The sequence below is a fragment of the Ascidia mentula genome, chromosome 7 (assembly GCF_947561715.1).
Source record: "Ascidia mentula chromosome 7, kaAscMent1.1, whole genome shotgun sequence".
In the NCBI taxonomy this organism is placed as follows: domain Eukaryota; kingdom Metazoa; phylum Chordata; class Ascidiacea; order Phlebobranchia; family Ascidiidae; genus Ascidia; species Ascidia mentula.
In genome coordinates, this window is record NC_138572.1 from 11,132,897 (window position 1) to 11,145,128 (window position 12,232).

At 35.0% G+C, this 12,232-nt stretch overlaps 2 protein-coding genes across 2 annotated transcripts; one reads left to right on the forward strand and one right to left on the reverse strand.

Annotated features, from left to right (window-relative positions):
- The first annotated feature begins 538 nt into the window (after positions 1–538).
- On the forward strand, positions 539–2,540 carry LOC145908303 (ferritin light chain-like). The gene is made up of 8 exons (XM_082995553.1): positions 539–724; positions 794–897; positions 1,187–1,322; positions 1,386–1,469; positions 1,526–1,645; positions 1,740–1,838; positions 1,904–2,026; positions 2,289–2,540. The coding sequence occupies exons 1-8, from the start codon at positions 680–682 to the stop codon at positions 2,427–2,429; spliced, it is 852 nt and encodes a 283-aa protein (XP_082851679.1). The 5' UTR covers positions 539–679; the 3' UTR covers positions 2,430–2,540.
- A 148-nt stretch (positions 2,541–2,688) lies between these two features.
- LOC145909279 (nuclear factor NF-kappa-B p105 subunit-like) lies at positions 2,689–10,323 on the reverse strand. The gene is made up of 29 exons (XM_082996640.1): positions 10,227–10,323; positions 10,018–10,161; positions 9,096–9,244; positions 8,835–8,971; positions 8,561–8,719; positions 8,222–8,326; positions 7,835–7,995; positions 7,631–7,703; positions 7,320–7,400; positions 7,024–7,211; positions 6,920–6,964; positions 6,798–6,857; positions 6,441–6,518; positions 6,099–6,347; positions 5,987–6,041; positions 5,778–5,911; positions 5,629–5,718; positions 5,534–5,573; positions 5,345–5,475; positions 5,263–5,290; positions 5,061–5,199; positions 4,777–4,942; positions 4,558–4,717; positions 4,312–4,487; positions 3,927–4,112; positions 3,782–3,854; positions 3,548–3,708; positions 2,912–3,031; positions 2,689–2,845 (listed from the first exon to the last, which is right to left on the reverse strand). The coding sequence occupies exons 1-29, from the start codon at positions 10,263–10,265 to the stop codon at positions 2,786–2,788; spliced, it is 3,387 nt and encodes a 1,128-aa protein (XP_082852766.1). The 5' UTR covers positions 10,266–10,323; the 3' UTR covers positions 2,689–2,785.
- Positions 10,324–12,232: the final 1,909 nt, after the last annotated feature.

The window sequence follows — 12,232 nt, forward strand, 5'->3', positions numbered from 1 at the left end:
TCGGAAAACGTAAACACTGAATCAAAACTACAGGCAATTTTGTCAGTTTTCTCAACAAAACTGCCAAATTTGTAAGTAGACGCGACACAACAAACAGAAAACAAAAGTTACTGACATATTGTTTATAACCCCCTGAATTAAACTACTTAGCGAGGGCTCTTTCTTATGCTTGTCTTTCTTTCACCCTTCCCCACAGTGACAATGCGCAAAACCAACGAGGCGAATGTCATGGAAGAACGCTTTGTGGCACAGCATCAGCCAAGCGAAAAGCAAGTCGGATTGTTTTGCCCTGTGGGCAACTTGCTTTATTTGCCAGACAGCATCTCTTTCTTGCTTTATTGCAGTTGTTGTACATTGGACTGGTGCATGCTGTTTGAATTGCAAAACAAATTAAACGTCGCCGAAGTGGTGCCACATGCACTAGCAATTATTGACTACGTTGCGCAATTGCGACATGAAGGAAAATTGCAAATATTCGTTTTGTTACAAGACTCGTGTTTACCAAACAGCAAATAGCCATTGCGAAATTGTCGAATTTAAATTAATAGGTGCAGAATAGTCGCAATTGGAAAGTTAAATTTGTAGGAGAATACGTAGCCTATAAAACAGAAATTTGTTGTTGCTTGCAGTGGCTACATAAGCATTTGGTCAGTTTGTCAATGTTGACAAAAAAGCAGTGATGTGGATTTACACTTCTATATTAATACTCTTGTTTTTTTCCAAGGTAAGATGTTTAAGTATATTTGAATATTTTTAACTTTGATGTTATTTGACAGTGAAAAATTATCCGCAGGTTCAAAGTTACGATCAGTTGGTTGTAATTCCACCATCTTGTAGCTCCAATAATGAGATCACCCTTGTTGGAACTTCAATGACGTCAGGTTATAGATGGACAACGTAGGTCGACTGAAACATGTCATCACATAATATAACAAAACAAAAATTGTCAGTTCATTTTGTCAAAGGGTTTGGGTAGGCTTAAACATAGCGAAATGAGTTATTTGTTTGTTTTTGAAACGAGTTACCTGACTGTGCAATGGTGGGTTTACATAGGCCCACGCAAAAAAAACGCTTTCAAATGTTTGACATTAATTATTACTTGTATCTTATATCTTGTATAAAGCATCGTTTTCCGCAGATGTGTTATTTGCTGCAATTAAAAGCGAACATTAAAACTTCTGTCTAGTGAACAGCGTGACGCCAGAATAACCAACCCATATTCACTTGAAACCAACGTATCATTACAAACACCAAACGAATTTCATTTCAAACTTGTCGATTCGAGCTATCTTGTTCTTGAACAACATACTGTAAAAGCAGTGGTAAGTTAAAAACATTATTATCTAATAATCCAAGGAGCAGCGAGCAACAACAACTTTGTTTAGCATCAAAGCACACTTCCCCTTTACAAGATGGCGACGATTTTGGTTCCGCGTCTGCTAACTCACCAATACCAATATCTAGCGTTGGTGAGAATGATGCTTTGTCAAATTAAAGGAAACACAAATTAACTATTCACTCACAGGGTCATCATTTTTTCTCATCCGACTCCTATTTTCCCAAAGTTGGACATTTTTTTAGGTCCTACGTAGACAAAACATCTTCTATGATGGACAAAGTAATCCAATATATCATGAAAAAACACGTAAGTAACTTCAAAAATTTAAATGGCATTTCAAGACATTTTCTTGTTCATTTTTTGCTAACGTCGGTAGGAAAACAACAATGTCTTGTTTCAGGTAACAACGTCAGCAATAGATGGAAGCAACCCTCCCAACTACTCTTGTTTTTTGATGAACCAGCCCAATTCTGGTCTGCAAAGCATTGTGACATTAAACGTAATGTGGCTACAACTGTGGTTTCTGATATATGCTTTCTCCAAAATAACCTGACAAATTTACAGGCTGTCGAACTTCCACCAAAAAATTTGAAACAAGGTTTCAACGTCGCTTTTAAATATGAAAAGAAAATCGTTGGCATTCTTACAAATCTTGCTCATTCTGCTGCCACGTTTGAGGATTTTGAGGTTTGTTTCTCTTCACCAGCAAATTTAAAATGTTATTTCAAGAGTTGTAGGTTTGGTAATGCAGCCAAATATTTCTGCCATATGAGGTGATCTTCCAACAAAAAACCGTTACTCGCTCCAAACCAAGTTTAATAACGTGGGGCGACGCAATAGTTTTGCCGAAAATAAAGATTTTACGAAGGTTCATCTGTATCTTAAACGTAGAATCGTCAATACAAGAGACCTCATCAACAGTAAGCATTTACATATGTTTATATTGTAGTTGGTGGAGTTCATTTCTACGGAGCTTATACCGGAGTTGACGAAGTCAATGAAGGTCCTCGCCAATTACAAAAAAACGGTTGCAAGACTGAGCAGCAAGAACGAGGCCCTCGGAGAATTTATATTCGACCGTGAATTTTAATCATCACAAATATTCTTCAATCTACAAGTTTATTGTATTGTGTGTACATACAGTATATACAAAACAGTTAAAATAGTCATTCATGAAATTAAAACATTATTGTGATTTGGATTCCTTCTACCTGTAGATTCGATTTTCCATCTTGTTTTTTTCTACTGGGGCACCAAAGAACATACACAAATTGCAACAAACAAAAACACAATTAAAAAGTATAAGGCAAATCAAATGAAGTAATAAAAATCGTTTTCACAAAAAAAGCACGGGAAACAGTAAAACAGGAGAAAAGTCCAACTCCATATCATGGTAGTCTTTCAAACTACAGTTTTCTTGTGTGTACATCAAAAACAATATGTTTCCTATATAACTAGTTCTTCTGGCATACTATCAATAGCACTATCCACTTGCTCCTGTAAAAACTAGAAAAAAATTCGAAATAAAAGTTATTACTAAACCACTTCCAAACAACAAAGTTGTGGTAATACCTTGTTGTCAATTTTAAGATAACTTCCATCCAGAACAGCTCTGTTAAGTAACTGCACAGCATCATGACGTCCAATATTCATCAGAGCTGAACGTAACCCAGTGACAGTCCCGTGCTGGAACTAAATAAAAAAAATGAAAAAGGTTGGTTACAGAAGAGCTATGAAGCATGCTTAACTAAGGAGATATTTCCAAACAACAATAGTACGCTGTCGTTCATTTTGTTTAAACATATATTAGGTAATAACGCAATAACATTTTGTTCTAGGGTGCAAAAACCTTGGGAGTTAGTTAGTTTGAACAAGAAAGCCAAAGCTAACATAGACATAGATCGTTTTGAATAGCTGTATTCATTATTAGTGCTAACTGTAATTGATGAGTTGCATCAAGGCATGCACAGAGGTGGGTGGGTAAACAACTGAACAGACACAAAAACAGCAACACAACTGAAGCATGTAACTCTCGGGAGGTCTACGGCAGTGATTTTGTTCTACTTTATGGAACTGCACAGAGCTCAGAGCCACCGACATAAAACAGGTCTGATTGATCATGGGAGTCGCAGAGTGAACTATATTGGTCTGGTGGTCCATAGATGCAAACGTGTTAGGAAACCCTTATATAAATAAATAAATTCTTACCGAGTAGCTGTCAAGCAACAAATCAGTTGGATTTTCAGTTTCTTTCAAGGAAGAAATAAGGTTGGTAAGTACAAGTCTTTTAGCAAGGGGAATCCAGCTTGAATCTTCATTCATCAACTTGCAAAGTTTCAAACGTAGCACAGAATCAAGTGACCCAAGGTCTAAAAAATAAACTAAAGTTATTAGTTGTTAATTAAAAATTAAAAAATAGGAAGTAAAAAAAACAATAACCACCTTCTTCATCAACCGATGTTTCATATTCCAGGTTGTCAAATTCATTCTGGTTTCCATTCAGAAGAGTTTTAATCTGGAATTTAACAAATAATTCTTCAATTTCTGTCTAAATAATATCACATACTATTTAGTATACCATACATACTTTGTCAGTTGTAGCCAAATCTATGGGTTTCAATCCTGAAGTCTGATTGTCTGGTGGGGAAGTGTTTGCATCAGGGTTGGCACCACATGCAAGCAACAGTGTTGTTATTTCGTAACATTCCAAAGACACAGCCATGTGCAGTGGTGTATAACCATCATAAGTTGCTGCATCGATGTCTGCATCACACTGCAAAAATATTTCAAAAATGAATTGAAAGAACTCATAGCAGTACTACAAAGAACCACAACTGTTTTTATATTAATGGCTCAGTCTTTAATATTCCTACAAATTTAGCCATATTTATAAGGCATTAGCATAACAACATGATTTAAAGATTATATACTTATTTGTTGAATTGGAAGATTGGTGCAAATATTGCATTTACCTCAGTGACAAGGCACCCGGCAACTACGAGGTTGTTTTCTTCCACAGCGACATGCAAGGAGGTCCGACCACTTTTCGGATCAGACTTGTTCACATCAAACCCACGTTTGTGCAGAAGATTGAGGCACTTTCTGGCATTTACTTTTGCTTTTGTTGCAAGATGAAAGCAGCCAAGTCCTTTATCATTTTACAAGACACATAGTCAGCAAAATGTATAATTATATTCTTTTAATTTTAAAAACTTTACCTTTGTAATTTCCGATGTCTGCTTGATTTCTGTTTTCAACCTGCTTGCTACGAAGAATATATGCCACGATGTCAATATTACCATGGCGACAGGCAACGTGCAAGGCATGATTTCCATTGTTGTCCACAATCAATGGGTTTGCACCAAACTTTATTAACTCCTATTAACATGTGTAACATTGAGGAAAAAATTCATACAACCCTTAACTTGGTATCTTACAATCACAGCTTCAAGATTATCGGTCAGGACTGCAATGTGAAGAGCTGTTTGCTTGAGGTTGTTTTGTTTGTTTAGTATTTCACTCTTTTTCTCCAGTGTGTCAATAACATCAAGAAAGCAAACAAGGACCTCAAGTTGGTCGTGAATTACGGCAACATGTAGGACACTAATGAAAAGTAAAAACTATTTGTCTGGAAATATTTTATGGCATGTTTTACTGTAAAAAAACATTTCAGAACAAGGTTTTTCAAAAAAAAAATTAGAATAATTGCAAATATTTATACCTGTCACCATTTTCATCACACAGATTTGCAACATTTCGTTGCAAAACCAACAGCATGCGTACATCTCCAGACACAGAGTAATCAAGAAGAGCATGTGACATTCGCTTGAACAATGGTTGCACTGGTATTGTTTCAACAGCTAAAAACAGTTTAACAGTTATAAAAACAATCAAATATATTTAATCCCAAAAAACAAACAAACCTGTAGTAGAAACAGGAGTGGACTTTGCCTGTGAAAATGTAAGTTTGAGAAAAGCAAAAACAGAAAATTTAAACCTGTCTACCTTTTCCTTTGCAATCTCGTTGAGATTTTTTTGGGACGATCTAGGTTGCTTTAAATTTTGCACATCAGGTTGTAGAGACATCCTTTGGAATGCAGTGGATATAGTTGCTGCATCAGACTCCACATCATCATCTAGTGTTTAAAATAGTTCATTTAAAAACAAAAAGTCACAAAAAATATTAACTCTTACCTCGAGGAATTGATACAGATGCTGCACTTGGGATAGATTCCTGAAAATTATTTGTTAGTTGTGCCAATGTATCAATAATATTTATAATTACTTACTTCACCATCTGTATATAATCCATCTTCCAAAGATCCATCAGTATTAAAAGCAGAGCCATAATCGCCACTACTTTTGCTTGGTGGTTGCTTCTAAAATCACAAAATAATTCCTTGTTTTTTTCAAAAGGTTGGAAAAAGTGGCAACCAACCTTTTCCATTCCAGCATCTGACTCAATGTTCATAAGGTCTTCCCAGTAGTTTGCAACCAATGTCATATCCTCAAATGGAACAAGGGAACCAGGCAGTGTTAGATCTTGTGTGTTGAAGGGAAGGCTTCCACTTCCTATCACAAGAAATAAATTGAATATTACATGATCTGATTCATCAATTTATGAAAAAAACACTAGTGCTACTGTACCTGCACCCACTGCAGCTAGAGCTTGATCAATAATGTCAGTCGAATCAATAGTGGCCTATAAAGCAGAAGTTTCAATGTATATTGCCATGGTAATGCCATGCTATGACCTTACCAAGTTAGCTTGTGCAACTGGATTTTGGTTTTGATCCACTGACTGATATATAGAAGTGTTTAGTTGTGACATGTCATTCATTTGTCCATTTGAGCTATCTACAAGCATTTGTGTGGGCGACAAACTGTAGTAGCTGTATTGTTGACTCTGTTGTTGTACTTGGGAAACAGACTGCATGTTTGCCACAGCTTGATTTGTGACATCTTGTACAAATTCCGACTGAATTTGTACATTTTGTTTGAATGCAATCTGAATAACACAAAAATCCAGGTAAAACATTTATATTTCCAGACCAAAAGTGAAACCTTGGCCAAATGGGTTTAGGAACAAGAGTAAACGAACCTGGGGAATTCCAGCTGGCTGTCTGGAGTATTTTGGGAGGGGAATTCTTGTCCCTTCTATGTATTGAATATCACTGGTCTGTGATAAAATAAAGTTGTTGGCAAAATTAAGTACAAACAAAAGTATGAAACAATGTTGCAGTCTTAAATGGATATTTTATAGGTATATGTTTTTGCTAAATTGAACACTTAGAAGTGGAATAGAATCAGCTAATGCTTTTTAATTTCACAATAAAATTTAATCTAAATGAATTCAGCTGTAAGATGGGTTTTTAATATCTGATTTATCATTTAAAGTTTCGTTGTTTAAGTTTACATGTTAAACAAAATGCATAATACACCAAGTAATGTTTGTTACCACTGATGATGTTGAAGCTGGGGAACCACTGTCACTCATTGCAGAATATGGGGAGAATGACTAAAAAAATACAAACAGCCATAAATCATCAAGGATTAAACAAATTGATGATTTACACTTACCTGGGAGGGAGAAGGTTGGCTGAAGTTAAGGCTTGGTGGACTTGCCTGCAAAAAGATCAGAAAATCAAGAACTGTACAAGAAAAGATCAAGACAAATTACTAACTGGTTCTTGCTTGATTTGGTTCATTTTTAATAACAAGGTGGGATCAATTGGTCCTTTTTGTGGATTTTCCACTTTGGCTGGAGGACGACGAGCTTCTTTCACCTTATCTCCTCCATTTCCACTGTTTCCATTTGAGTTATTTTGGAAGTTAAAGTTCATGGGAGTCAGAGGTCCACTAAATTGGTAACCTAGAAGATTATGACACTTCCTTTTAATAAAGATGACACAAATTTTTGGGAAAAAAATATTTTTTATTTGTATTTTGTTGACTGTAGATAGTATGCAAATAAATTCACCTTTTCCTTGGCCGTTTCCACTTATGTGGTCATGAAAATCAGGCACAACTTTTCTCCTTTTTCTTTCTATCAGTTCAAAGTCTAAAAAAAATACAAATATTGGCTTGAAACAGACAGACGACTTAGGATTATTTATCATTTTCTGCAATGTTGGCTGTGGTTAGTATTTACGTTTTTACCTTTTTTTTAAACGTTAACAAGGAATGCAGAAAAATCTTAACAAGTGAAATTAACAAGTGTGTATAAATTTCAACAATTGTTTCAACTTGACCCTTGGCATTATAAAGCAAACAACATGTGAACAAACAAACCAGTTTTGTTTGGCAAGTAAGTGAAGGGTCTTGGGTCTGACACCTCACCATCTGATCGTCTGCGCAGTTGAACCTTTTAGAAAACAGTTTGTGTTAGAACACTACATATCTCATTCTTATGCTATTGAAATGTTTTTTTTATTATTAAAGCTACCAAAAATATTTGTAAAAAATAAAAACCAAACATTCTGAAAAGGTATTTACCTGGACATTAACAGGAACTTTGACATTTGGATCCTTGTAAGCTGGGGTGCGAAAAACAATTGCAAATTGTCTGTGTACATCAGTAGGACAAAAACTACCATAACCCTCCCACACTTCATTGCCAACTGCATCCTCCTCAAAAAACTTTACTTGAATATCATCTGCAAACAATGCATCTTTGGTGTAAGTTCACAGTCAGTTACTATACCACAAAAACATACACACAAACTACCGACGAAAATATTAAAAGTTGTAATGTATCTGATGACACACACATAAAACTAATGTGACTTTATCAATACTTGATAAAAAATCTTATCACTATTTCTTAGATGTAATATTTATTACTGAATAGCACACAAAATTATGAAAGACATTAAAAGTAACCTTTTTGCACTTTGTCACACAAAAGATAGACTTCGTCACCACCACATGCACTGCCTGCATTGCAGTCCATTCGGCAGATTTTTAGTGTTGCTGCATTTGGGGCCTCTGAAACCGATACAAACCACCAATTACAACACATTTCCCTTGAAAGATGTTTAACTTACTTTTCAGAAACTAGCTGTCATTGAAGTTATAATTATTATGTTTATTAGTTATAAACCCATCATCAATAAATTTTGTTTCAGTTGAAAGGAAAGAAATAACATTATTCAAAGTTTTTCCCTGAGTAAATACAGGAAAATATACAACATGCATACCAACAACAGAAACACAACTTACTGCTGTCAAAAATGGCATCGGAGATAACTGGTTTCAGCATAATTGTGAATGCTCCATTGCTATCAGGAAGATAAGCAATAAACATCAGTCTCACAACAGCAAGATCAATCGATTTCGCTTCACTCTGTGCTTTTGATGCAATTCTTTTTCTGTCTTCCTCTAAAAACAAAATATATATCTTTTTATGCTTAGATTGGATAACACTCTTGGTGATGTAGTCCGCTACCCCGCTTTTCAAGAAAAATGCATGTATCATAACCAAGAAAGTGTGTACCTTTAATGTTTCTCTGAACTTCTTGAGGAAATCCATCATTGATTGAACTGAGTTGCATTTCCGCAGCAATGTAACGCTCTTCTAAAATGGATGCAACATTTTTCTTTGTCACATGTTGAATTCCTAGATTTGGAAATCTGCATGCAAAAGGTTTTTGTTTGTCGCAATACTGTAACATGTGTATTGTTTCAAATATTAAAACTATGCAAACATAGGACTGATTCCATTGAAATTTATGTAAATTATTACTATTATTATTACGTTGCAGTCATATCCTTTGGTCCACACTGTACTGTGCAAATTCCATTTTGACATTGTTTTCCAACAAGTGAATGTGGATGAAGTCGAGGGTTTTCTTCATTTGTAACCAGTTGTACAACAATCCTGGCGTATCCTTGATAATTGCAGATCTACAGACAGATTTTATGAAACTAACTATTGCTATTACTGGTATAAGACTAGACTAAATACAAACTCTCTAAACTTTGGTGTTTAGTCACCAGTGCATTTATTCATAGTTGTTAGTTGCGTCTAATCAAATGACTTAAAAGTTTATGTGATTTGTTTGAAATAGTTTTCCACTATGCTGGTATATAACATGATACATTCAGTAGAAAGGTCTTTGTCCCTAATAATAAAACAGTCAGAAAAAAACATTTTGTGTAAATCGGAAGAAACTTGGAAGTAAGTGTGTATCAATTTGGAGAACATTGTATAGCCTCAAATGTTTCTTGATTTTAACATCATTTTAGTTTTTCAATAAAAAGTTGCATTTACTAGCTAAAAGACACAATAGAATGTTTTTATCATTGTAAACTGTACCATTTAAATCTTTTTGCCAATTTCTGCCACAATATATTTATATTTAGTGCTTCTGTAATCTATTTTGACTAAACTTCTGGCACAAAAATAACAAGGATTGTGGGTTAACTCTGTAGTCTTATCACATTGCAGACGGAAGGTTGATTGAATATATACAATCTATCTTAATTGTGCCACTAAGTCAGTTATTGAAGATTATTTAGATTTTATTTTAAAATTTTTAATACCATTGTGTTTATGTGCTATTGTTAATGACTTGGTATCAATTTTGAAAAAAAACCTTTACAGCAAAAATATTGTATGGCTAAGACAACAGCATATCTTTACAGGACAATTACTCTGGAGACAAGATATAATTTACCCGCACGGCAGGAAAAGTTTTTTTGTTTTTGTCACTGCTTCCACCAGGTATTCCACCATGAGAAGGGCCTTCACATGTATACCGAAATCGAAATCCCCTTGATTTGGGATTTTCTATGATTTCTAAGAATGGTTCACCTTGATTCTAAAAAAAATAATATGTGTTATAGCCTAAACACAAGCTAATTCAAGCAAAAATTTAATGATTACCTTGTCTGGAAACATGTTTCCTTGAGAAAACATACTCATCTTAAAGTTGTTTCAACATAAACAAATTCAACAAATAATAACCTACAAAATGGTTTGCAAAATATTATTTCAACACATAAACAACTCTTTTTTAAAAGAATTATGGTAAGCCTTGTAGCTTAAAATAGCAAAAAAATTAACATTTAATTTCATTATGTAAACATGTACAATTTTTACTGCTATGAATTAAGACACAACAAACTACGCTTGCATGAAGGATTTAAATATGTATTATAATATTATTTTATAGAATAACCTAGTTAACAAACTTTGAATAAAAAATATTCAGAAAGTCCTTCTGGTTTAGAGGTTTATCTTGTGTCGGTGTGTTACGTGTTTTCAAAACAAATGTACATATACAATACACATCAACGACATTAATCGCATAGTCGCACCTGCCCTGCTACCTTTCAATCTCAAGGTTATATTAAATATAAGTTTTCGATACATACACAAATAACCAATATCAGTAACAAAAGTAAATGTAAACAAGAAATTGTCAAACGTTAGTTAACTCTTTGCTTTGTTACAACACAACATTTCAGCATAACATTTCGCCATCGTTTTGAGGTACATGGCGGTGCCTTACCCTGGGCAATCCCCAGTGGTCTTTTTCGAAAGATGATTGGCTCAAAACAGTCACATGACCTGGGTATTTTTAGCTACGCGGAAAACACCATTCGGTAGAGAAAGAATTGACGCATTGAGCGAAACTGTGCATTCGCGAAGTACAATGGACACAAAAATGAAGAATCTTTGCAATGTATTGGGTTAGTTAACATATTATTACCTGTGTTGACGTAGTATATTAGATTATTTAACAAAAATGTTTTCCAAACTTTTCAAACACAAATATATGATATTATTGACCGCAATTGATTCACCTTTTTAAGAGAGTGATAATAGAAGTTTCTGAATAAATTCGCACAAAAATCCGGGTCATAAGAAAAAAATAATGACGACACAGACTATCTGTTTGGTTTCAGTTGCACTCGGCAGTCATGGGTAAAAGAAGAGGCGTCATCCGTAGGCTATAATACAAAACTTTCATGTGTGGTTGATGAAGTCCCAGAACTAATAAGTGGTGCAAAAGTCCAAAATTTCGAATTAATATAGTTCTATAATTTCAGGCGAACTATATAATCATGATATAATCGTGAGATCAAAAATATGCGTCATAACGTTTTGGTGCGAGGATGCTGGTACCAAAAAAATCTTTAGTGCGCCGGACCTGCCCGCAACATTGCGGGTGGATGGTAGGCCTATTATGTAGGAATCCTTATTGCTCGAGGTTATATGAAATAAACATCGTGCAAATCCCTACCCTGATGTGTTGCGGTGAGAGACCAATAAGCGCCGCTTCTGTACACAACGGCACTAAAATTTGTTTTTGGTTATTTGCTTTGGTTTGCCGCCAGGCAAACCCCCTTTTGACATAACATTTAAACGGTCCTACAAAACCTTACATTACAGCCTGTCTACATAATGTATAGGCCTAAATGCAATTTTTCTTTGTCCAGCATGAGTCGCAATCGAAAGTTGCTTCAAGTAAAATGACCAAAACAGTCTTAATTGACTTTTGATTGGCAGCATTGGTCAAGCGTCCGAACCATACATCAACAAGTACAAACTGATCGGGATTTGTGGCCAGGATATAAAAAGGTCCCGGCATGGTCTAAAAAGAAAGAAAATACAGTCTTAATTGACTTCGCTGCCCAGACGACAAAATCTATGGAACTTCTTTTATTTAATCACTGTCGATTTTTTATAACAGGGTGCCATACACGCCAGAAAAATTGTTTAAAAGTAATCAACATTTTTCCGAAGAAGTTTCGAGTCGCGAATAGTTTTCTAAACTTTCATTTTTCTTTTGTTTTCGCCCCCTAATAAATTAGTCAAGGTGCTGGCTTGACATAATTGCGCCAGAGATTTTGCCCCATCAGATGGGGTAAATGTAGCTAACAACC